General features: G+C 38.0%; 1 protein-coding gene and 1 pseudogene across 2 annotated transcripts in view; one reads left to right on the forward strand and one right to left on the reverse strand.

Moving 5' to 3' along the window:
- Asxl2 (ASXL transcriptional regulator 2) overlaps nt 1-26,516 on the forward strand; it is an 87,243-nt gene that overhangs the window by 14,378 nt on the left and 46,349 nt on the right. Inside the window, exons 2-4 of one of the 2 annotated variants that reach the window (XM_060365159.1) lie at nt 2,779-2,862; nt 13,766-13,876; nt 18,770-18,917. In XM_060365159.1, coding sequence (XP_060221142.1) covers nt 2,779-2,862; nt 13,766-13,876; nt 18,770-18,917 — 343 coding nt within the window. Of the gene's footprint in view, nt 1-2,778; nt 2,863-13,746; nt 13,877-18,769; nt 18,918-26,516 lie in introns of those variants that run through there. The other variant, XM_060365155.1, reaches the window with a different exon arrangement.
- On the reverse strand, nt 12,190-12,871 carry LOC110557607 (small ribosomal subunit protein uS5-like; annotated as a pseudogene).

Genomic DNA, 26,516 nt, shown 5'->3' on the forward strand with positions numbered 1-26,516 from the left:
TGGCACACACCTTTGATCTCACACTCAGGAGGCAGAGGCAGGTAGATCTCTGAGTTTGAGGCCAGCCTGGTCTACAGAGTGAGTTCCAGGACAACCAAGGCTACCTAGAGAAACCTGTTTCAGGAAAAGTTAAAAAAAAAAAAAAAGTGTTTTGTTTAAACAGTTTCAGTAGAATTTTTTTTTGTGAGACAAACACTGCCCTCCTGTGGCTAGAGTAAGGTAACTGTTCACATTAAACTTGTGGTAAAAGAATATAATATGCCTACCTTGGGATCTTTCCCACATTCAAGCGTTTTCCTTTCTTTCCTTTACTTGCTTTATTTTTTAAAAATGTAATAGTTTAATGTACTATTTTTGCTCAAGAAATATTTTGAGATTTTTTTTCTTCTCTAGATTTCTCTAGTGTATGCATATTTTTCTCATGCTTCTGTATATTTTTTAGGGGAATTAAGATAATTAAATATAAACAGAAATTAAGTTATTGAAAGGAGAAATTGTCCCTTTTTGTTATTACTATTTATTTGTGAGTGCATGTGCACATAGCTCAGAAAACATCTTGCAAGAGCCACTTTTCTCCTTGCCCACGTGGGTCTTGCAGATTGAACTCAAGAAGTGGTGTCACACTCCTTTAATCCTAGCATTCTGGGAGGCAGAGGTAAGCAGATCTCTGAGTTTGAGGCTAGCCTGTCTATATGGCTCCAGGACAGTGAGGACTACACAGAGAAACCTTGTTAGACCCCCAAAAATTAAAAATAAAAATAAATGAGAAGAAAGAACAGGACCTGGGACAGTGGGATGGATCCACAGGTAATGGCACTTGGCACCAAGCCTGATAGCCTGAGTTATTAGTCTGTAACCCGAGTCCTAGCACTGGGGAGGTGGCAACAGGAGGATCAGAAATTCAAGGGTGTTCTTGGCTATGTAGGGAGTTGTGGGCCTGGGCTGGAGAATTTGTCCTCAAACCAAACAAAAACAAACTATCAAATGCTTGTTTAAATCCTATGGGGAAATTTGTTTTTGAGACAGGGTCTACTATGTAGCCTTAACTGACCTTGAACTAACAGAGATCTGTCACCTCTACCTCCACTGCCGGGATTAAAGGAATGTGCCACCATGTGTGGCATCAGTTCTAGCACCAATGGTTCTGCCAATTTTTTATGTACTAAAATTCAGAAGGTCTTAAGTTTTAGAACTTTTGCAGCTATCTGCATCTGTTTTACATTTATATCAGCTAGTGGCTAGTTTCAAAGTGTGACACTGGTCTACAGCTACTGCCATGTTGCCTGGGTAGGTGTAGAAAGAGAGGAACAGGAAGGCAACATACCACAAAGCCTAAAAACAACTTGGGAGAATTCCCTTTTTCTGTGACATTAATTAGGAAGGGTTCCCTTTACTTCAGACAAAAATGACAAGATTCTTCTCGGAACACTTTCTGTCTCTGTCAGTGTGCTCTTTGGTTTCAGGTCGCTGTTGAGTCTGAGCCAGGAGGTTATAGAGAAAACAAAACCAGGAAACCCACTTCTGACTATACAGTGTTTTTTCTAATTGTGGTTTTCATCTTTGAAGTCCTCAAACAACTGTTTCATCCATTCTGCCCAGACTTTTACGTTTAATAGGGAAGACAGAACAAACTACACTTAACTATCTTTATTGTATCCAAAACACTGTTGTTTTTTTTTTAAAGAAGCATGGATTTAATTTAACTAACAGTTGATTATAGTAGAGAACACTTAAAGAGAGGTGTGAGGTCTTCTTATATTTGCAGTCTGAAAGCAGAGAGAGGTAAGTGAGGCCTGGGGAGATGGCTCAGCAGATAAGAGCACTGGCCGCTCTTCCAGAGGTCCTGAGTTCAATTCCCAGCAACCACATGGTGGCTCACAACCATCTGTAATGGGATCTGATGCTCTGTTCTGTCACACACATGTACATGCAACTAAAGCTCTCATATACATAAATAAATAAAAAAGAGAGAGTAAGTGTTCCATAGATACAATTTTAATAGTTATAGACGTATGTTCATTTATTTTATTTTATGTTCCTGTAGTAGTAGTTTTTGATAGAAATAACTGTAAGTACAGGTGATCTCCTCCCCACAACACACACCTCTAGACAGCGTTTCTCTTCGCTTTCTAGACCACCCTGGCCTCAGACTCACAGAGATCCACCTGCCTCTGCCTCCCAAGTGCTGGGATTACAGGCATGTGCCACTGTGCCTGGCTCAGTCTTTTTTTTTTTTTTTTTCTTTTTCTTGTGAGACAGGATTTCTCTGTGTCACCCACTCTGTAGACCAGGCTAGCCTTGAATTCAGGGATCCACTGGTCTCTGCCTCCTGAGTCCTGGGATTAAAGGTTTGTGCCATCACATGCCGTTAAAATAGATAATCTTAAAATGTGTACAATGGTAGACCACAGGTAGGGATATGATATAGGAATGGAGACTAAAAGTAAACAGTGTTATATTCATTAATATGAGTAATTCAGGTGTTAATTTTAGCCTTTTTGATACATTTGTACTTTAGAATTTGACTGTGATTGAGAGAAAAGATCTGAAGTCTCTAGATATTTATGTTTTAGATCTCATTATTGACATAGGTTTTTTAAAATTTTTTTATTATTATTAATTATACTTTATTCATTTTGTATCCCCCCATAAGCCCCTCCCTCCTCCCCTCCCGATCCCACCCTTCCTACCCTTTCTGACATAGTTTTAATAATAGACAATTATAAGAGTGAGAACTTAAAATAAGAATTAATTTATTGTTATTTCCTTGTTTCTCAGGTCTTAGAAAAGTATCCCAATACACCCATGAGTCATAAAGAAATTCTACAAGTTATCCAGAGGGAAGGACTAAAAGAAATCAGGCGAGTTATTCAAATATTCTAGTAATAATTGTGTTTGGTTAGAGTATTTGGTAATACTTAGTGTATATTGGTATTCTTTGTCCTTAACATGATTGGTTAGTGTGATATACTTTATGAACCTTGGATTTATTCGTCTGTCAGTCTTTGGAGTTTTAAAGTCATAGTATTTATAAAATTAAAAATAAGTAAAGCAATTTTTTAAAAAAATTATTTAATTTTATTTTATGTGCATTACTGTGAAGGTGTCAGATCCCTTGGAATTGGGGTTACAGACAATTGTGAGTTGCCATGTGGGTGCTGGGAATTGAACCTGGGTCCTTTGGAAGAGCAGACAGTGCTCTTAACCGCTGAGCTATCTCTCCAGCCCAAGTAAATTTTTTATGAGCGGGTAAGTAGCTATCTTTCAAAAGCTCATGTGCTTTAATTCTTCAGAAGGTCTAGAGTCATCTTTAAGCCTTCACCTATCCCTTTGTACTTTTGATATACTGAGCTTGGTAATTATTGGATAAAAATTACTGTATGTCAACTTTAGAAGTAGGCAGTGTGAAAAGAAATAAGATTTGTTAAAAAGAATGAAATGTAAATGTTTAATCTTCAGATGCAGTGGGATGTGTTAATATGGTCAAATATACATTTCAATTTCTTACTGTCTTGTTGTATTAGTATATAATGATCATTGCATAATTAAGACTTTGTCATTAAGAAATGTTAAAATTATGTTATTCATTCTGTATATTGAAACAAATTTGGCTATTTTTATTTTTATTGGGGATATTTCATAAAGATAAGAAATTTGAACCAAAAAATGTTAGGTATGGTGAAGCATATTTTTAGCTTCAGTGTTCAGGAAGCTGAGACAAGTGCTATAAGTTTGAGGTCAACTTCAGTTACATATTAAATACCAGGCTGACAGGACTACTCAGCAAAACCCTGTGTATTATTTGCTTTTCCTGTTGCTGGGATAAAAGTTCATGACTGAGGCAACTTGTTTTTAATTGTGCTTACAGTTACAGAGGGTGCTAGAATAGCACTTGAGCTTACATCTTGAGTCACAAGTGTGAGCTAACTGGGAATTAGGTGGGTTTTTAAAACCTCAGCTCACTCTCAGTGATACCCTCTTCCTAGAAGACCATACCTCCTAATCCTTCCCAAATGGTTCCAACAGTGGGAAACAAGCATTCAAGTATATGAGGCTATGAGGACCATTCTCATTTAAATTACCACACCCTGTTTCACAAAGACCAAATCAAAATAAAGATATAATATCTGTGGTGCTTTTATGGAAATAAGAGTTTATTGTCATTACTTTATGGCAGGAATCATTATCTCTGCAAAGTAGAGTTTTTTTTTTTAAACCTATTTACCAAGCTAAATTGCCCCAAAGTAAAATGACTCACAGGTAAAAGCTTTTGTTCATTATACATACCTAAGTTTAACCTCTGAGTTGCATAGTGGAAAGAGTGGAAGGGGAGAATCAACTCCCAAAAGTCACAGTCCCCCCCTTTTTTTTTTTTAAATTAAGTTAGTATGTTTTTCTGAGCTTCCGTTTTTGTGGTTAAGCCTCTCTTCTTATCTACCAGTTGTAGTCTGTTGTCAAGCCTGCAGACTTGGTAGGATTGTTAAGAAGAAGAATTTATAAACCCTTAGGTATTGATAGAAAAGTTTTTGTTTTCTTCTTTTTTCCTCTTTTTTTGTGGGGTAGGGGATGGGGGAATCAAGAGGTAGGTAGGATCTAATAATACCCAGGATGGCCTGGATGTTGTACCTGTTAAATAGTAAGATTACAGGTGCTTACCGCCTTTCCCAGCTTGCTGTTTTGTTGTTTTTGTCTTGAGCCAGGATTTACTAAATAGCCTATGTTGGCCTCTCATAAATCTGAGAGTACAAGCTTCTGCCTCTACACCCAGCAGCAGCAACAATATAATCTTATCTGTTGTTTAAATTAGTATCAAATTCCACTTAGATCAAAGAGAAGCAGATAACCCTCATCAACCCATAGTTGATGGCTTTGTGATGACTCCTTGTAGTGAAAATGCATGGGAAAAGAATGCTATTACAAAATTCACACTAAGCTGCTCTAATAGTTAACACTTTTTCATAGAATTCAGGTATTTTACTTTTTTCTAAAGTAGCTTAGACTGTAGCTGAATTTATTTAAATGTGCAGTTTTAGACATTGATATTTTGAACTAATTTGTGCATTTAAAAAATTTAATGTTTTATGTAGCAAAATGGGAGTTGTTACTAATTTGAAGTTTGTTAGTATTGCTGGAAAATGAAGGTATAAATTATTTGGGGGAGCTTATTACTTGTAAAGAAAAATTAAAATCTTTTTTTTTCCCTCCTCTTGTTTTCTTGGGGTGCATTCCAACTCCAGAAGGTAAGATGTATTACTTTATTCTAAAGGAGTATTAAACAGTTATAAAAAACTTACAGGTTTTATCGAAGGTGACTTTGTGTACATGGTTGGCTTACATGTAAAGTAAGAGTAATAATATATAAATGTTATTTAGTACTACATGTTCTTTTTCTGTTGTTTATTTTTTTTATAGTTTGTAACCATTACATGGCCATAATTTTAGAAGTTGTTGACATTAAGGGTTATCAAAATTGTCATTTGTCTTATACTACTGAAGTACAATTTAGCATGCTAATGAAAATACAAGATAGAGATGTGCCTGTTGCCTATGAGACTGAAAATATATTTGCTTGGCTGATACAGAGAAAATATTGGTAAATTGTTCACCCAAATGATACTTACTTTAAACCAGGCAGAACAGATTAAAATTCATAGTTTGAATTCTTTATTGAATTTTTTTGTCTGTATTTGCATGTCGCTGTAAATAACCTTTGGCTATGGGAATTCCCTTGTCTATAGTATAGTTTTTTTGTTTTTGTCAGCTATGTGACTTTTCAAGTAAAGCTTGAGAACAGGGAACTATATCCGTGTTTTTATGTCATGGACAAACCATGTTTGCTTATAGCTTGAAATTAATCTGTCCAGTTAGTACTCTGTTAAGTTCATTTGTCTTACCCATTTTTAAGGAACATCATGAATGAAGCTTGAATAAGAGTTAAATTTTTAAATTATTTTTTGTGTGCATGGTTTGTGAGTGTGGTTCCGTGTGCATTGTGATGGTCTGTGGCAGGATATTTGATTTGGTCTGTTGGATACTTTGTAGGTGGTTGTGGCAGTCTTTGAGGACAGAATGAGTTAGGCTGGGCTGCTTATTTTTGGTCTGATTTTGCTTTTGTTTTGAGCAGGATCTTCCTAAAAACTGTCTATAAAATGCTGGGCTTAGAAATGTGTGCCACCATGCCCAACGTTCTTGTGGTTTTACCCCACATGCCTGATACCACCTAATAATTCCCTCCTATTTTAATATTTGTTTTTTTTTAACAACCATTTTTTTTAAGATTTATTTTTTTATGTATATGAATGCTCTGTTTTCACACACACCAGAAGAGAAAATCAGATTCCATTACAGATGGTCATGAGCCACCATGTGGTTGCTGGGAATTGAACTCAGGACCTCTAGAAGATCAGTCAGTGCTCTTAACTGCTGAGCCATCTCTCCAGCCCCTTAATATTTGTTTTTTGAGGCTTGAAGTCAAAGCTATTTAGTATAGTCTAAGATTTACCATAACTCTAAGTTACTTCTCTGAGAAAGAATTCCTGATAGAAAATATTAGATATTCTTTAAATGGTTGTGTCAGACAACGGCTTAAAAACTCAGAATTTCAGCATCTACTTCCATATTTGACATAGCTCTGACACAAAAGTAGAAAGCAAAGCCAGGCTGGAGATAAAGCTCAGCAGTTTAAGAGTACTTGCTACTTTTCCAGAGGACCCAGTTCATTTTCCATAAAGTATTTTTTTTAAAGAAGCAGAAAACAATTATAGTAGTACTAGCTATTAAGATACAACAATACATTGCTAAACAAACAGTAACTGTGCAATAGGACATTGACATATAAAATTTTATCTTATGGAGCTGGAGAGCTAGCTAAGTGGTTCAGAGTACTGAGTGCTCTTCCACAGGTCCTAAGTTCAATTCCTAGCACCCGCATGGTGGCTCACAGCCATCTATAATGAGATCTAATTCCCTCTTCTGGGTATGTATGAAGACAGATCACTCATGCATAAAAATAAATAAGTCTATATTTTTTTATTTCTGTGTTCTCATTGTCTCTAGCTCAGTTCTTATATAATTATATCCACAATTCATTTTCTTCACAAAGATTCTGAGTTTCAATTTCTGTCTTCACATTGACACTCCTTTTACCTGGAATCATAAGATCTCATATGTAACCTTTTGTACCTCTTATTTTTGAGGCAAGCACTGAGTTTGAAACTAGGTCCCAACTGTTAAGAATTTTAAGCATGCCGTCTAGGATGGTCAAGGTGGCGGTAGCACACCCCTTTGATCCCAGCACTTTGGAGGTAGAAGCAGGTGGATCTCTACCAGCCTGGTTTACAGAATGAGTTTCAGGACAACCAGGGATACACAGAGAAAATCTGCCTCAAAACAAAAGCAAAACAACAACAAAAAGCTCTAAGCATCCTAATCGTCTCTAGGTAGGTAGTATCCTTATTACAGGAATGGAGAAGCATTCTTTTCTCAAAGCTACCTTTTATTTTTAAAGATTTATTTATTATTTATATCACTGTTCTGCCTGCTTAATATGCCTGTAGGCCAGAAGAAGGCACCAGATCTCACTATAGATGGTTATGAGCTACCATGTGGTTGCTGGGAATTGAACTCAGGACCTTTGGAAGAATAGCCAAGGTTAAGAACTCTTAACCTCTGAGCCATCTCTCGTTATTTTTATTACCTGTTTATCATAAGATTAAAAAATTACATGTGTAGTGAACCTAATGAATTAGTATTTAAAATGACCTTGGCTAAGATGGGAGTTAGGTATTTCATGTGTATTATGTTTATATAAACTCTTAGACATGTTTGTCTCATAAAGACGTTGAAACAGGAAAGAATTGTATAGCTAGTTAGCACTTAAACCTTTGTTGTCTCACTTTTGTATAAAAGGTGGGTGATTATCTGGGCAAGGATCTTACTTGGCCTCCGTGGTAATGGGGGTTGAACCCAAGACCCTCACACGGCATGGTAGTTAAGTGTTCTGCCAACCCTTGGAGAAGGAGGTGTTTTGTGTGTGTGTGTGTGGTTTTTGTTGTTGCTTTGGTTTGTTTGTTTTTTGTTTTTGTTTTGCCTGTTTTATTTTTTAACAGTTTCAGGCGGGCTTCTTGGTACATGCCTTTAATCCTAGCATTGTTTGTGTTGTGGCCTTCTCCCTGGGTTTTGATATACCACATTATCATAGTTCAGAAAAAGAATGGCCATATCCGCATTAGAGACACCCAAGATATTTCACAGACTTTTTGTTTATTGTATGTGATTTATTTTATTTTATTAATTCTTTGGTTGTGGTAGTATGTACATATTTTATGTGGGTGCAAGATGTGGGTGTGGTGGTCACAGGTAGACAGCAAGTGTTTTCTGTCTTCCACCTCCCTCCTAACTTTTATGTTCAGCTAGGCTGGCTGGCCAGTGAGCTCCAGTGATCTGCCTTCTTGGATTGTTTTTTTTAAAACAGGGTTTTTTGTGTAACAGTCCTGGACTCACTCTGTACACTAGGCTGTCCTCAAACTCTCAAGAGATTCACCTACCTCTGCCTCCCAAGTGCTGAGATTAAAGATGTGCATGCTACCACATCTGGCTAAAATAATTCATTTATTTTTTATACTTTGGTGTTTGGTCTGTATATGTAGGGGAGTCAGATGCCCTGGAACAGCAATCAGACAGTTGTGAGCTACCATGTGGGTGGTGGGAATTGAACCAAGGTCCTCTGGCAGAGCAGTCAGTTCTCTTACCCACTGGGCATCTCTCCAGCCCCTTGTGATCTGATCTGCCTTTCTTAATGTCAGTTCCTCCAGTTCTGTCCCTGTTCCTATGACCTCTCAAAGACTTGTTTTGAGTTTTTTGAGTGGCACTATCAGAAAGCTGAGAAGGTGATGAGAATGTGTATTTAGTTTTGTCTATCAGTAATTGTAAGAAACTAAAAAAAAAAAACCAAAACAAAAAACTAAACAAAACAAGAACAGCAAAAACTGTTTAAGGAGTCAGATTCCAGACCATTCCCTGATTCTGTATGCTTTTTTTTTTTCCATATGAATTTTCTTTCTTGCTTTTTTTTTTTTTTTTTTTTTCCCCCCCAGACAGGATTTCTTTGTGTACCCCTGGCTGTCCTGGAACCAGCTTTGTAGACCAGCTGGCCTGGGATTAAAGGCATGTGCCACAACTGCCTGGCTTCCATACAAACTTTCAATGTGTTTTCTCACTATATCTGCTTTCCTAAGATATGTGAATATATTGTTTAAGTATTGCAGCACCAAAAGCCAGGCATGTTATTTCATACCTGTAATTCTAGTGCTCGAGAGACCAAAGTAGGAAGATTGCCTTGAGTTTGAGGCCAGCCTGGGCTACATCTAGAGTTCCAAGCAAATTCATAACCTGTGCTACAAAATGAATTCTGTCTCAAAACACAAAAACAAAAAACTTACCAGTCAGGGCTGGAGAGATGGCTCAGAGGTTAAGAGCACTGGATGTTCTTCTCTACGAAGGTCCTGAGTTCAATTCCCAGCAACCACATGGTGGCTTGTAACCATCTATAATGATAATTGTTGCCCTCTTCTGGCCTGTAGGCACATACACAGGCAGAATACTGTAAAAATAATAAATAAATAAATCTCGAAAAAATGTTAAAAAAAACAAAACAAAAAAAACTTACCAGTCATACAAAAGATTATTAGTGTATTTTCTTTATTACTTAGATTTGATTTTTTAGTAATATTTCTACCACATTTTATTTTCTGTATTTTAATATTCTTAATTTGAATTTTTTATTTTAATCTATTTGTTGGTCTTTTCCTGTTGCATAAAGTCTATAGGCCTAATCATCTTACATAAATTTTATTCATTTTTGGTAGTCTATAATTTGGTTTTCAAAAGGTTTAAAAAATTTTTAAAGTTTTTAAAAAGTTTTATTTATTTACTTAGTGTTATGAGTGCTCTATCTGCATGTACACCTGCATGCTAGAAGAGGGCATCATCTAGATGTAGCCCAGGCTGGCCTCAAACTCAGAGATACACCATTATAGATGGCTATAAGCAACCCATGTGGCCGCTGGGAATTGAACTTAGGACCTCTGAAAGAGCAGACATGCTCTTAACCTCTAAGCTATCTCTCCAGCCCAATTTAGAAAAGAATTTATGTTTATGGGTTTGTTTGTATCTTTTTTGTTGTTTGTTTTTGAGGCAGGGTTTCACATTGTAGCCCTGGTTGGCCTGGTATTCATTATGTAGACTGGGTCGGCCTCAAACTCAGAGATACACCTGCCTTTCCCTCTGAGTGCTGAGATTAAACGCATAGGTTGCCTTGCCTGTATCAGTATTTGGCTTGTGTGTATGGGGGTTGTATATGTGTACCCAGGCCTTTTGTTTGCAGAGGTTAGAAGGAGGCATTGGATCCCCTGGAACAGGAGTTATAGATGGCTGTGAGCCACCATGTGGGTGATGGGAATTCAACTTAGGCCCTCTGTACAAGTAGTAGGTGTTCTGAGCCATCTTTCTAGCCTCTACAACTTGATATTTTATAACGTCTTTTGTTTTGTTTTTCCTTTTTTTTTTCTTTTTGGCAGGTCTTTACTCTGTAGCCCAGGCTAACATAGAACATTCTTATCTTTCTGCCTCAACCTCTAGAGCCATGGTTCTGAAACTGTGGGTTGAAAAACCCTTGACAGGGTTCTGGGGGACAGTTCAAACAATCCTTTGTCAGGGGGCCCTAAGACTATAGGAAAACACAGATATTTACATTATGGTTCATAATAACAGCAAATTTTCAGGTATGAAGTAGCAATGAAATACTTTTATGGTTGGGGTCATCATGGTATGAGGCTATTAAAGGGTTGCATCATTAAGAATGTTGAGAACCACTGCTTTAGAGGCTTGAATATTTTTTTTTATGTGAGTCACCATGCCTAGGGATCCTCTTTAATGCATGTGGGTTTATGTTTAAAAGTGCATTGCTTATCTCCCTCCCTCCCTCCCTCCCTCCCTCCCTCCCTCCCTCCCTCCCTTCCTTCCTTCCTTCCTTCCTCCCTTTTTTTTCCCTTTTTGGTTTTTGAGACAAGGTTTCTCTGTCTGTCCTGAAACTTGCTGTATAAACCAGGCTGGCTTTATACTCAGAGATCTGCCTATATTTGTCTTCCAAGTGTAGGGATTAAAAGCATGCACCACTGCACCTAGCCTTCCTATTTATTTTTGAGACAGGGTTTCTCTTTGTAGACTTGGTTGTCCTGGGCTCATTGTGTAGACCAAGCTGGTCTCGAACTCAAAGAGATCCAATTGCCTCTGCCTCCCCGAGAAGCCTTGTTTCTTCTCTTTCTTTCTGTCTTTCTAATTTTTTTAGGTTTGTTTGTTTAATATATATGAGTGCTCTACTGCATGTACACCTGCATGCCAGAAGAGAGCATCAGATTACATTATAGATGGTTGTAAGCCACCATGTAGTTGCTGGGAATTGAATTTAGGACCTTTGGAAGAACAGACTGTGCTCTTAACTGCTGAGCCATCTCTCCAGCTCCTGCCTTCTTGTTTCTTAATATATAAGTACTTAAGAAGCCAGCATTAGACTTACGGTAAAACATTAGTCTCATTTTCTTTTTTTTTTTTTTTTTCTTTATTGTTTTTGTTTTTTAAGATAGGATTTCTCTTGTAGTCCTGGCTGACCTGGACTCGCTTTGTAGACCAGGCTGACCTTGAACTCACAGAGATCCGCCTGCCTCTGCCTCCCAAGTGCTGGATTAAAGACATGCAAGACCACATTCATCTTTAGTTCCCCCCCCCTTTTTTTTTTAATGCAATGACAATCAAGATAAAGGATGCTTGTTAGTGAATTTTATTGACTTTTCTTTTTTTTTTTAGAACTGCAGTATGGTCTATTGACAGTTGGAAATTATTTTTCCCCCATAGATGTTTGCTTTATAGTAGAGGGTGGCATTGAACTTGTGATCTTTTTGCCTCAGTGTCCTAAATTGTGGAATTATAGTTGTGTGCTATCATGCCCCACCCAGAAAATATTTTTTGCTTACTACTTAATAAATTATTATGTAGTTAAAATTTTAGAAAATGGGAAAGAAAGTTACTACCTGCAATATAAGAAGTCTACTAAATACCATTTTTTCCCTCAAATTTAATTCACTTTATTTTTCTTGTATAAAAACCCTTAGGTGAAAACAAACAAAAAAACCCTTAGGTGGTAGCCACAGCTGGAGTGTGGGTCCTCTGAACAGAGACTCTGATGTGGGTTTTCACAAGATGATCAGTGAATTCCTGATAAGGAGACTTGGTGAACACAGTCTCTTTCCAGAGGTCATCAGGGGTCAGGTACCTGTAGGTCTTAGAGATGGCATTAAAGGTGGCCTTGGCAAAGTTGCCCAGGGTGGCAGTGCAGCCTCTGGCTGATGTGTAGCAGTCATCAATACTGGCCATCAGCAGTAGCTTCTTGGGCATAGGAGCAGAGACAATGCCAGTGCCTCTGAGGGCAGGGATGAGATGCACCAAAACAGAGCCACAGTGGCCTGTCACCTTTTGCAGAATGGTGTGGGGTTTGCCAGTCTTGTTGCCCCAATAGCCTCTTTGCACAGGGACGATGGAAAGCTTGGCCAAGATGATGGCTCTTTGGATGGCAGTGGCTACCTCCTTGGAACACTTAACACCAAGACCAACGTGACCATTGTAGCCCCCAATAGCGACAAAAGCCTTGAACCTGATCCACTGGCCATCTGTGACTGCTTCTGCACCGGCATGATTTTTAGAACCTCATCCTTAGGGATGCACCCAGGGAAAAGTCGATAATCTCAGATTCCTTAATGGGCAGGGAAAACAGGTAAATTTCATCCAAGGACTTTATCTTCATGTCCTTAACCAGGTGGCCCAGCTTGGTGACAGGGATCCACTCCTTAGGCTTTACCTCCAGGAGCCCCACTGCCTTGGCCACGCCCACCCCCGCCAATCCTCGTTGTGGAAGTCGGCCTCCTAACCCCCTACACCAGCATCATCCGCCATTTGGTGTATTCCCAAAGAAGAAGAGAAAGAATACCTTTTTTTTTTTGGTTACAGTTTTTTTTACTTTGTACCCCTTCGTCATTCCCTCCCAATCCTACCCTCCCTCATCTCCTCCCTGCCCCTCTCTAAGTCCACTGATAGGGGCTTATCAGGTCTCTTCAGGACTGGCTGCAATGTCCTCCTCTGTGGCTAAATGCCTTTTAAAGTGATCTTCAGATAGGTTTAAATACAAGAAACCATAGCAGTTTAGTTTTATAGATCAGATTTAGTTTAGTGTAGCAGCATACAAAAGGATAAGGTTTTTAATTTTAATTTTATTTAAGACAGTGTTTCTCTGTGTATCCTTGGCTGTCCTGGACTCATTTTGTGTAGGTGTGTGCCTGGTGATAAATCTTGAATCTGTGCGTGTATGTGTGCGCACCCATGGGCGCTCAATCCATGTGTGCATGCTTTCTACCTTTATGTACACTTGTAAAGTTTCGTGTATAAATTGATTTGCAACATAAATTTGATATTGCTATATGTGGATTTTTTTATTTTGCTTCTGCATAAGTTTTAGGTTAAGAATTTTTCCCCTTTAAATACTCAAGGATGAATTTTCCATTCATTTTCTTCATGGAAATCTCTTTCTATATTGATATACTTTATAGTTAGTAGAAAAGTAAAGAAAGGAATATTTATCAATTAAAATTTTGAGTTAGATTACAAAGACGATTCAGAGATAAGCTGATCACTATGTTCTCCGCCTTCTTTGCTTTGTAGTGGGACATCTCCTCTTGCATGCTTAAATGCAATGCTGCACACAAACTCCCGAGGTGAAGAGGGCATCTTCTATAAAGTCCCAGGTAGAATGGGAGTGTATACTTTGAAGGTAAGTTGTTGGGGAGACAACAAATAGTAAGTGACAACATATCATAATTGAGTCATAGAGACAGAATTCTGCGCTTGAGGAACTTATTTCTAGGAAATAATTATTTCCAGTCCTAAAGTAAGTAAATAAGTTTTGGGGAGAAGAAGATCTTCTGGGAGTTGAACTCAGGATCATATGAACATTAATAAGGCACCCTTTGTATATATTCTTACTTAAAATGTTTTTTTGAGATTTATTTTATGTGTGTGTGTGTTTTGCCTGCCTGTATGTGCAGCACATACATTCAGTACTCATGGATGCCAGAAGGAAGGTATTAGATCCTCTGGAACTAGAGTTTCAGTTGGTTGTTGGCTTCTTTTTAGGTATTGAGAATTGAACCTGGGTCCTCTGGAGGAAGGAGCAGCAGTCAGTGCTCTTAACTGCTGAGCTCCTTCTCCAGCCCTACTTTTTTTCCCCAAGAAATTTATTTATTTATTATTTATGCACTATTCTGCTTACATGCCAGAAGAGGGAACCAGATCTCATTTTAGATGGTTATGAGCCACCACATGGGTGCTGGGAATTGAACTCAGGGCCTTTGAAAGAACATCCAATGCTGTTAACCTCTGAGCCATCTCTCCAGCATCTAGCCCTTACCTTATTTTAAAGAACCTCAAAATATTTAAATTACAAATTGGGTATAACTTTGAAACATACTGCCTACAGCCATATATGCTTTGCTTTACTCATGGACTTCCCCACTAAAACTTACAGTTTTGGTTATTAGTCCTATTTTTATAATGGAGAAAACTGAAATTTAAAAGATGTGATTTCTTTACCTGTGTTGGCTATATGGTATCAGAATAAGAATAGGAACTCTGATAAGACTTAATGCCCATATTTCTTCCATAGCAAGCTGGCTAATGTCTAGTTTGTACATGAAAATGGTGGTCTTTTCTTAACAATATCCTTTCACTTACAAGTAGGAAAGCAAACCTAAGTGAGCTTAGTAAGAAGGCTAGGGAGTTTATTAACTCATGCAGCTAAACATTCCTGGGAAATCCAGGCTGGATCCCGCTGATCAAAAAGATGTCATTTGGTCGTGGTCTCTCTTCTTTCTTTTAGCTTTATTCTCAGTCAGCCTCTTCTCATCGTATATGAATTCATTCTGCATCTCCATTCTGCAAACTGTAAGTCTAGAGAGACAAGACTCCAGTAACTAGAGCAAGAGACTCTCACCTCATTCAGATTTAACTTTCTTAGTTTGGCCCAGCCCATGTGACACTGTACATGAATTATGGCTATTGTCAAATGTGTAGAATCGCTATCACCCTGATGTAAGGTTGAGATTAAGCTTGTGACAGCCTGATAATTAAGGAGAGTAGTTGTTTCTCAAAGGAAGTTTATCAGCAAGCCAGAATGAATGTTGGGCAAAGTTACACCCAAAGTGACATATCCATAGGTACCTCTGACCCGTTATGTCTTATCTCTGAGCTACTCATCGCAATGCTCAGTGGTAGTGTGCCATCCACTAATGTTAAAAACATCTCACCTGGGGTCCTGAGGTGGATCGGCATGTAAAGGCACCAACAACCTGTTTTTGATATCCTGGGTACATATATATGAATGTAAGAACCAATTTCCACAAGTTGTTCTCTAACTTCCATATGGTGCCTGTGCTTACACATTAGTGTAAAACAAACAAAACAAATGAACATCTTCCAGGTGTGGTGGCCATGCGTGCCTTTAATCCCAGTACTCAGGAGGCAGATGTAGGTATCCATGAGTTTTAGCCAGGCAAACCTGTGATGGACTGTGGGATCTTGTCTCAGACAAAACACAAGAGGAGCACAACCCCACTTCTAGCATCTGAAAGTGGTGGTTTATGCTTATCAATCATAGAACTCAGGAGACCAAGGCAAAAGGATCATGTCCAGTTCTGGACCACCCTGAGCTTTTAATGAGTTCGGTGCCAATCTGCACAATATATAAAATCCCGTCTTGCTTTTCAATCTTAATTTTCTTTGACTCTGTTTGCAGTGTTTAGCATTTGTGAGTTATGAGACTTGAATTCCAAATAAGCTTTCACTCTTTTGGTATTTTAGCTATTCTAAGATCTTCTTTGATTTTAATTGCATTCATTAAGTGCTTACTGGGTTGTAGAGACAGGAGGGAACCCCTCAAAATGTATTTTCTATTCCTAATACCACGTAGGACAGTTCTCTGATACCAGGTGTTTGTGGGTTTCTCCTATACATCAAGTAATTCTCCCACTGAAATCAGGTAGGTACCCTTTAATTTAACTCAGTTTTTACACTGTCGGGCTAAGGGCCCCATACCACTGATTACCCTTCAGTTTTAAGTCTTTGGTTATGACCTCTAACCCCTGATAAACCAGCTCTACTTGAAGTTTCCATGTCATTCTTGTGTTTGATTAACTTTCTAGGACTCTTTGCAGAAGATGCCAGAGAAAAACTTTGTTTTCTAGTAATTTCAATTGAGATAGAAGGCATTCATAAAGTGAGGTGTGGTCATTGAGTAGGAAGCTGTCATGGCACATCAGCCTCCAAGTGCAAACATGATCTTAGCCATATGCAAGCTCATCCAAAGCCCTATTATGGAAAATGTGTGATATGAACATGATTCTGTCAGTTGGCCATCAACCGAGTCTTCATCCTCTAGAGCTAGGCTAAAGGTTCCAACTTTCTAATCACACAATTTTATCTCTTAGTAGTCTGCCCCACTCTGATGCAGGCCATTCAGGAGCCCACAAAGAGTCATCAAAACAGATGGTCCATTCCGGAGGTGCTAAGGCATGTAGGTTCCTATTTCAGGAACTAGAGTCAAAGACCAAATAACAGAACAATAGATTCTCCTAATCCTGCCATTGATCAGAAAAGTACAGGATTCTTAGTACTCTGCATCAAGAGTTCAGCTTTTAAAGCTGGAGAGAAGGCTCAGCAGTTAAAGAGTATTTGCTGATATTGCAGAGGAGTGGGGTTCACTTTCTAGCCTGATGCCCTCTTCTGGCTTCCACTAGCACTGCACACACACGGTACACATATGCACGCATGCAAAACAATATACAATAAATATACAATAACTCTTTAAAGAAAAAAGAATTTAGAGTTTAAATAATGTACGTTTTGTAACTCATTGTCAAGTCTATGCCAGAGTAAAAGAGACTAAGATGGATGAACTACAGTTATTGTTCTCTCTAGTGCTCACATTTTTGGTATTAAAATGTTTCATATTTGGAGCAAAATACTTATTTTGAATAAAAGTATCTAGAAAGTTTGTGCTATTTACTGGTAAGATTTAAGCTGAACTTGAACATAAACATATAAGAGGAGTGAAGGCCTTCGGGGATATGAGCAGCCTAAATGAAGGGACAGGTGAAATTCTGAATGGATTTGAAAATAGAAAAAAATAGATTAAGTGATAATCATTCGATAAACATTAGTTAACAATTAAGTTTGACCCTGACTGAGTTCTGTGTGTTTGGGTGGGGTGTTTAGTAAGTAGATGGCAGAGGTTTTCAGGGACAACCATGTGATCAAGTCTGTTTTTTAAGAAGATTTTCATGTAAAGGTGATTACACTTTGAAGGAAGTACTCAAGAGTAGTAAAACAGGTAGACCCAAGAGACATTAGAGAAATAGAACACATTGCATTTGGGATGCGTAAGACAGTGGGTGAGAAAAGATTCTAAGATTTGGGGCATGAGCCGTTGATCCCAGAGGGATCACAAGTTTTTTGCAAAAAGAAGATAATTATATTTGTATTTCAGATACTTGTTGAACCTACAGGTCAAGATGTCTGGCTGGCAACTAACTCTATAAAAGCTGTCCTGCATTTTGAAGGAAGGAATATAAAAATATGGGGTCTGTATTTTAAGAAAGTGTGTAACATAAAAGATGGATTAGAGAGAAATTTAAGTGGAAAATAACTGTTCTTACTCAGTTGGACTTAGTGATCTTGGGAATATGTCATGTGGTACCAGTTAGATGTAGGATCATTTTTTTTGTGTCAGTTCATTTTTTAATGTGAATACAAAAAATATGTGGGACTATACAGTGTACTGATGGAGAGAAAATCCATAAGAGAAATAACATTCACTAATTCATTTATTTGTATGTTTTTGTACTATGTAAATACATAGTAACTAATAATGAGTTCCTGTAAAGGCACTATTCTAAACATCTAATATTAACTAGCTCATTTAATTTCTATGTGACCTTTTAAGGTAGGTACTGTTACCCCACCTTAGAGACTAAAATTAAGGCATTAGAGATTAATTTAGACTAAGGCTGTGTAGTTGGGAGAAGATAAAGGCAGAAAGCCATTCTTCCCTAGCCTTTCATATGCAACTAAATGAGCCTAGTTATTCTTTCTATTTAACATTCTCATTATTCAGAGTTGACACTAAAGAGATTGATGTGATTCTTAAAACAACAACAAAAACAAATAGTGCTCCTTTTTCTTTGCTGCTACTCATTAACTTATATGATGAACCAGTTAGATGAAAATAATATGATGATCTTTTTTTCCTGACTTTAATTTAATTCAGAATACATAGGGTACTACCCTATACTCACAAAAATATGTCTAACAATATTATTATTAGCGTTTAAACTTTTTACCTGAATTTATATCTACCAGTTTTGGTGTAATTTAAACATATGTTATGCCTGCATATGAATGTTGTATATAATTTTTATCTTTAGGTATAGATGGAAAATTAAGTTATTTGTCCCCAAAAAGGGAAGTATCAGGACTTCAGCAAATATTGGTGGTTTTACTATTCTATAATACTAAAAATTAATCAGTTAATTATTTATTGCATTACATATTAGAAATTTAGTTTCAATATGCTAAAATGGTAACAATCCTAACAGGATGCCTACATTTTCAGAAAGATGTGCCAGATGGAGTGAAAGAGCTGTCAGAAGGTTCAGAAGAAAGCAGTGATGGTCAGTCAGATTCTCAGAGCTCTGAGAACAGCAGCAGCAGTGATGGTGGCAGCAACAAAGAGGGGAGAAAGAGCAGGTGGAAAAGGAAAGGTAATCTCCGACTGCTGCAGGCAGCGCCTTCCCACTCTTCTCAGGCCATCAGCTTCTTCCTTCCCTGATAGGCTAGTGCTCTGCAGTAGTTCCTGAGGGGTTCTAGCATTTGTATTGAACCTGTCAGACATAGGGCAGCAGCTACTAGTCTCGTGGATCTCTCTGACCCTGTGACTGAGGAATTTTTTAAAATATACTTTTCTGTTAGGGACTGGGAGATTGCTGTGTAAGCATAAAGATTTAGGTTTGGATCCCAGCACCTATGTATATATATCAACAGTAATGGGGATGGGGGGGGCATGCATTTCTTGGTTTACTGACCATGCAGCCTAGCCAACACTGTGAACTCCAGGGGCGATGAGAGACCCTTTCTCATTGTGTGTGTGTGTGTGTGTGTGTGTGTGTGTGTGTGTGTGTGTGTGTTTGTATGCGGGCCTGCGCATACACGCATGCATGAGTGAGAGTTGGGGGGAGGGAAAGGAGAGAGGATTTTGGATTATGAAAAGCAAAGCCAAAAATCATGACGTTCAAAGAGGGTTATATTGTGGGGTGTATGAGGGGAGCTGTAATAGAGTTTCAGCATAAGGACCACAGTTCAGATCCCCAGAATGTAAAAGTTGGGCGGGCCTTGACAGTTGCCTATAATCTCAGCCGTCACTTAAGTAAAGACAGGGTTACTGGTTAGCTAGACTAGCTCAACTGTGACAAGCTTGGGGTTCAGCAAGAGATCAACCTCTGCACACATAACAAGCACACTGCACATACATCCGCAAAGGAAAAAAAAAAACCCATGGAGAATATCAGGGAAGACCCTCAGTGTGAACTCTGGTCTCTTTACCTGCACACGTGAGCATAGCCTGCACACAATGCACACTCAAATACACCCACCAACATATAAAATGTCCTTTTGGTCCTTTTCTTTTAGGTTCAGATTGAGTGGAAAGTACAGTATTTCCATTTGCTTTCTACTCTAACATGCACAGACTTGCTGACATTGGGTTTTGTTTGTGCTTTTTTGTGTACATATTTTTCTTGGCTTTTTGGGACAAGGTCTCGCCATGTAGCACTGGTTTACACTAGATATATATAGACCAGGATGGCATTCAATTGGCTAATCATCCTGCCTCTTGAGTGCTCAAATTACATGTTTTGGTACTTGTTGTATTTTAGCAGTCATGATTGTCCCATGTCCCTTCTTTCTTTCATTTGTTCTACATTTGTTAGTTGTACTTTGGTAATATATACTGGCATATTTTTGTCATGCAGATTTTTGTTGTTCACATTGGAATTTGTTCTTGGTAGTGTACCTTCTTAGATTTGGGACAGCTGCATAATTTAGAAAGACATGTATACATATGAGTCTTATTCAGAATAGCCTTACTGCCCCAAGTATCCCCTCTGACCTGTCTTCTGATCTTTTCTATTGTCTTCATAGCTTCGCCTTTTTAAGACTGTTGTAAAGTTGGTATCTTTTCAGATGGGCATTGTTTTTTAAAATTATATTAAGTTTGTTTTTGTTTTTGTTTTTTTTTTTCCTCCTGTGGCTGGTTGGTGGTGTGCACACCTTTATCCCAGGATTTGGTATACAGAGGCAGGTGGATCTCTGTGAGCTTGAGGCCAGCTTGGTCTGCCGAGCTGCAGTTTTATAGGACAGCCAAGGCTACACAGTAAAATTTTGTCTCGAAAAACTTTTAAAAATTGTGTGTGTGCACACACATATATATGCACACTGGTCCATGTGCATGTACACACCTGTACTCACATGTGTAATAGTACCATGACATTTATATAGGGGTCAAAGGACAACTTAGAGGAATTGATTTTCTCCTGCCTGTGTGGGTCCTGGCCTTCCAACTCATGTGGTCAAGCTTGATGGTAGGGTCTTTACCCAACAAACCACCTTACTGGCTCCCGAATGGCAGTTTTCATTTAGTGCTATGTATTAGAGATTTCTCCATGTGTTTTCATGGTGTATGGTACATTTTCCTGTAAAGCCAAATAGTATTCCATATTTGCAAATAGCCATTCACCAACTAAAAGATGTTTTTGTTACTTCATGTTTTGGCAATTGTAAGTGAAAACTATTATGACCTTTGTGTGGAAGTTTTTCTGTGGGCATATGTTGTCTCTATAAATTCACAGAAGTGTGGCTGCTGCATTATGAGGAGAATATGTTAAATTTTGTAAGAAGCTGACACACTGCTGCAGTGACTGCTACTCTGTTTCCGCCAGCAGAGAATAGTGGCTCTGTTGCTTTATATCCTTACCAGCATTGTGTGTTATCTATAGTCTTCTGGATTTTGGCCGTTCTAATAGGGGCATATCAGTATGTCATTGTTGTATTTTCATGATTGTCTGTGATATAGAAGTCTTTCTGCATCTTATTTTTCATTTGAATATGTTCTTTGTTCAGAAGTGTGCCCAGGTCTTTGGCCCATTTTTGTTAAGGTTAGGATGTTAATTTTTATTGTTGGCTTTGATGAGCTTCTTGTTCATTTTGAATAGCAGTCCTTTTATTTTTTTAATTTATTTTTATTTTATGTGTAAGTTTTGCCTGCATGTATGTCTGTATCATGTGCGTACCTGGTGCCCACAGATGCCAGAAGAGGGCATTGGAATCCCTGGGACTGGAGTTATGGATGGTTATGAGCCCCCATGTGGGTGCTGGGAATTGAATCTGGGTCCTCTGCAGGAGTAGCCAGTTCTCTTAACTGCTGAGCCAGCTCTCTAGCCTTGGATTATAGTCTTTTATTCGAGCCAGCTCTCTAGCCTTGGATTATAGTCTTTTATTCGGTAAGTTTTTTTCTATGTATTTTCTCCAAAACTATAGGTGTGGGTTTTTTGGGGTGTGTATGTGTGTATATGTGTGCTTGTTTGTTTGCCTAGTTTTGTTTTGTTTTTAATTCTTGTGGCAGTTTTTCCCCGCCAAATGTGTGTTTGTATATATAAATATATATGAATATGCGTACAGACTCACATGTTGCATCCGTAGTGTGGGTTGGTTCAGGGGTTGGTTCTCGCCACTTATACCTTGTTTTGAGTCAGACTCTGATTTCTGCCACTAGTCTTAAGCTTCTGGGCAGATTCTCCCATTTGGCCTTAGAAAAACTGGGATTGCAGATACTTGCTTCCGGATCTGACTTTTTATGAGTTTCAGAGATCTTAGCTCACATTGTCAGGTTTTTGTCAAGGGCTTGTACCCACTGAGCCATCTCTTCAGTCCTGGCTCTGGCAGTTTCTTTTTACAAAGCACAAGTTTTAAAATTGAATGTAGTCCAGTTTATCAGTTCTTTGTTTTGTGGATTTGAGCCTTTGGTATTGCATCTAAAAGTCATGACCAAATCAAAGCTCACCTTTAATCTTAAGTTTTGTGTTTAAGTCAGTGATTAGTTTTAATTGTGTGTGTGTGTGTGTGTGTGTGTTGAGGGGGACACAGACAGACACTGGCTGGTATGGGGACTATACCATGGTGTACATGTGTAGGTCATTGGACAGCTTTGTGCAGTTTCCACCTTTATGTAGGGAGGCAGATGCAGACAGATAGGAATTCAAGACCAGTCAGGACTACATAAGGAGATCTTACCTCAAAAAAGAAAAAAGTGTGCAATTTTTTTTGTTTATTTGTTTTGTTTTTTTTTTTTTTTTTTTAATTTAGTGAAATGTGTTGGACAACATTCTAAATTATACCTTGGTTTATTCTCAACTATTTATATCATAGAAGATGCTTACAGTTACTTATTTGCAACTCTTCTAATTTTCTCTTCCAAACTTGGAGCACTTACTGTTCTCAGCTCTCTCTGTACTAGGAATAGAATGCTCATTACTACTAGCAAACACCAGATGCAGACTGCTTGTCTTTGCTCTTATACCTTTTTTTTTTTTAATATGCTCTCATGCCTTTTGATAACCTGTTTTATAGCTAATGCAAGACGCTTAAGGAATAATGGATACATTGCAGCCCTTTCCCTGGAAGGGATTTTCCTATTATGGATAACATTTTGTCATCTGTTTGTACTAGTTATTCTGTAACTTTTTTTTGTTAGCTTCTATTTGAAGAGGGAAATTTATTTTTTTAAGTCCTCATATTTAAATAAGCTATATGTGGCGATAGAAATTTGGGGCTACTGAGTACCTTACGGAGGTATTGATGTTCCTGGATAAAGTAGACAAAGTTTTCTCCAGCTTGAATATCTTCTAAATTTGAGTGGTAGTAAACTACCTTAGACCTTAAGATATGCTTCCCATAATAAAAGACTTGTTAGTTTTTACTGCCTTGGGAACCGTTGATGTATTGTATCAGAAAAAAATAGCTTTTCTTTTTCCCCCATCGCCAGTGGTAATGATTGTGCTACTCTTTGGGAGCATAGAGCAAATTCATCAATGCATTTATGTTTTCTGGTATAGCTACTACCCATACAGTTCAAGAAAACTAATCAGACAATCTTAGTGGTAAGTTTACAAGCTCATTGGAGAGGCACACAAACTTCAGTTTTCAGATACAAATGGGATGAAAACAAAATGAAGTAGGACTTTCTGTTGCAAATCCTTGATGAATGATTACAGAATAATCCCTGATAATGATGAATAGCAGCTGTGACCCAGGGTCTTCTATTCTGCAGACTTTTTAAAGCAGCTGGTTTGGGAAGGATAAAGTGAAAGGGGCTTTGTCTTTTTTTCCCCCCACTCTCTCCAGCTTAGATTTTTTTGTTTTTGTTTTTTCTGTAGGTTTGAAAATTGTAGATCTTAGTTTAGGATCAAAGTCAAGGCATCAAGCAAAGAAAGGCAGCAAGATTCATGTTTTCTACAAGGCATCCTAAGCGAAGAGGTCAACATTAAATGTGGCCAGACTAAACTGAACAAAAATCAATCTCTTGGAATATATTGGAGCATTTTTCTTTGGGGGATGAAATGCTCACAGGATCTCATGTAGTCTGGAGCTGACTGGCTCTACCCTCCAAGTCCTGAAGTAACAAGCATGTTACCACATCTGTCTTTGTTTTTGGAGACTGGGGCTCATTGTGTATCCTGGGCTGGCCTGGAACCTCACACATAGAAACCCACATGCCTCATCTCCACCATTCGAGAGCCACCCATGTTGGGGCTAAGGAGATGGCTCAGCATTTAAGAACACTTGTTCTTGCAGAGGATCCAGGTTTCTTTTCCGGCATCCATATAGCAACTCATAACCATCTGTAAGTTCAGTAGGGAATCCATCCTCTTTTCTGGCCTTTGTGGGTACTAGATAGCACACATTATGCATGTGTACATGTCATAAAATAAAGATGTGGGGTTTGTTTGTTTTTAGTTAAAAAAAAAAAAGAAAAAAAGCTACATATGCTACAGCAGCCTTTCCAGTAGTAGCTAGTGCCAGTGCTTGATTGCTGGTGCTTTTTTGCTCAGAAATAATGTTAGTAGTCATGTCAAAGAATTTTGAGTAAATGCATTGTGATACAGAAATATCTTAAGTAATAATTGTAAAATTCCTTGTCCATAGCTCTATTGGTAAGTTTGAATAGTATAACCTTGCTCTATATTGCACATAATAATAGAAGACTTGAACAACTAGGTTAGGGGGCTGGAGAGATGGCTCAGAGGTTAAGAGCACTGTCTGCTCTTCCAGAGGTCCTGAGTTCAACTCCCAGCAACCACATGGTGGCTCACAACCATCTATACTGGGATCTGACGTCATCTTCTGGCATGCAGGTGTACATGTAGATAGAGCACTCATATGCGTATAAATAAATAAAAAAACAAGCCTTAAAAAAAAACCAACTAGGTAATAACATTCAACATTGCTTTTGATCTGTCTTTAATTGATTTCTCTTGTAGAAATAGTACAGTATCAGCTATTTTCTCCTTGAATAATACCATGGTAAGATATTCTGAAGTAATTGTAGATAGCCTATAAATCTGGGAGGAGAATAGTTTGGACAGTGGAGTGGGAGGGGTACATGCAGCTCACGTATGCTTGAGCAGCTCTGATATTTTTAAGACAAGACAAACGATGGATAATTACTGAGCCAGCAGTAATAAAGAATAACTTAGTCTGTCTTATAATTTAAAATTAATATTTTTGAATCATTCCTGGTATAGTATCCTATCAAATGTTAGATATGGATTATGTATTTATGAATTTTTATATTCCTGTGGAAATAAATGTGGCAAGCCTGTAGCCAAATAGGAATAGCTGCTTCATTTAACAAGGCATTTTTTACTTTGGTTGAGGCAGAGAGAAAGAGTTGTAATCCATCCCAGGCTACTATATATAACCCTGTCTCAAGGAAGAAAAGAAAAGAAACAAAAACAAAAACAAAGGGATTGGAGAAATGGCTTAGCAGTGCACTGAGGCTAAGCCTCATGACCTGAGCCGGAACCTTGGAACCTACATGGTGGAAAGAGAGTGCTGACTCCTGACAGCTGGCCTCTGACTTCCATATACATGCTTCTATACAACAGAATTTTTAAGCTCATTGGGTTGGCGTACATCTAAAATTCTAGCATTTGGCAAAGTGGAAACAGGAACACTGCAAAATCAGTCTGGTATACAAAGTGAGTTCTAGGCCAGCCAGGGCTACACAGTTAAGACACTGAAGAGATTTCAACAAGCAAAACACTAAAAAGACAGTTCTAATTACCAATACAGCAAACTAATTGTGACTGTTCATTTTTCTTATTTAGGGCTTTACTCTTAGTTTGACATCACTATTTCGGATAAGACAGGAAGAACAATGAGATAGTATCAAAACCCACTTCCTTTTTATGTGCAAAAATAAAGAGCTCTGACAGCAAAACTGATACTTTTAGTTGAAATTTGATAGAAACTCTTGATATATGTATAACCTTTCAGCGAAGTAGGAACAGACTAGAATTCAGAAACTCATTACAATGTTGCGTTTAGCTTATTGATTTCTTTGTAAAGTAGAGAAAATTATTAGTTTGTAGTTTTGGTTCTTAGCTTTCAGACAGGAAGTATGTTCAAAGAAGAGCTTTATGGAATTTCAAGTCAAGGTAAGGTGGAATAATGTCAGAAAAACTTATTAGTAAAATCAGTTATCTCGTATTGTTTTGTGGTCATAACTAAGGGAAGTCTCTGTCTTTTCCCCAAAATATGTTGTAAATAATATGACAGCTGCATGGATACTCCTACTCCCCTCCCCCCCAAAACAGGACCTCTTTAGTGTTGGCTGTTCTGGAACTCATTATGTAGACCAGGCTGGCTTTGAACTCACAGAGATCCTCTTGACTGTGCCGTCCAAGTGCTGTGATTAAAGACGTTGCATAGATGGTGTTTTATTTTGTTGTAAAGAAAAGTTGTGAGATTTCATTGTTTTTTGTTGTTAAGAAAAACATGAGTTATGTGAAATACTCCTGTTAATTGTTAAGGGATCCCTGTCTCCCGTAGCACATTACTATTAACACGTGCTCAGATTATTTTTATCGGGAGTTTGGTATTTGAATTACCTCTGGAATTAGAAAGTACTGTAAATCCACCAGCCCTAAGTTACTATACTGTGTATATTCTCTCTTATTTTTGTGTCAAATAGCTACCTAGCAGCACATAGTTTATTTATTTTGAAGCTTCATGGTCTTAGCCAGTGA

The sequence above is a fragment of the Meriones unguiculatus genome, chromosome 1 (assembly GCF_030254825.1).
Source record: "Meriones unguiculatus strain TT.TT164.6M chromosome 1, Bangor_MerUng_6.1, whole genome shotgun sequence".
Lineage (NCBI taxonomy): Eukaryota > Metazoa > Chordata > Mammalia > Rodentia > Muridae > Meriones > Meriones unguiculatus.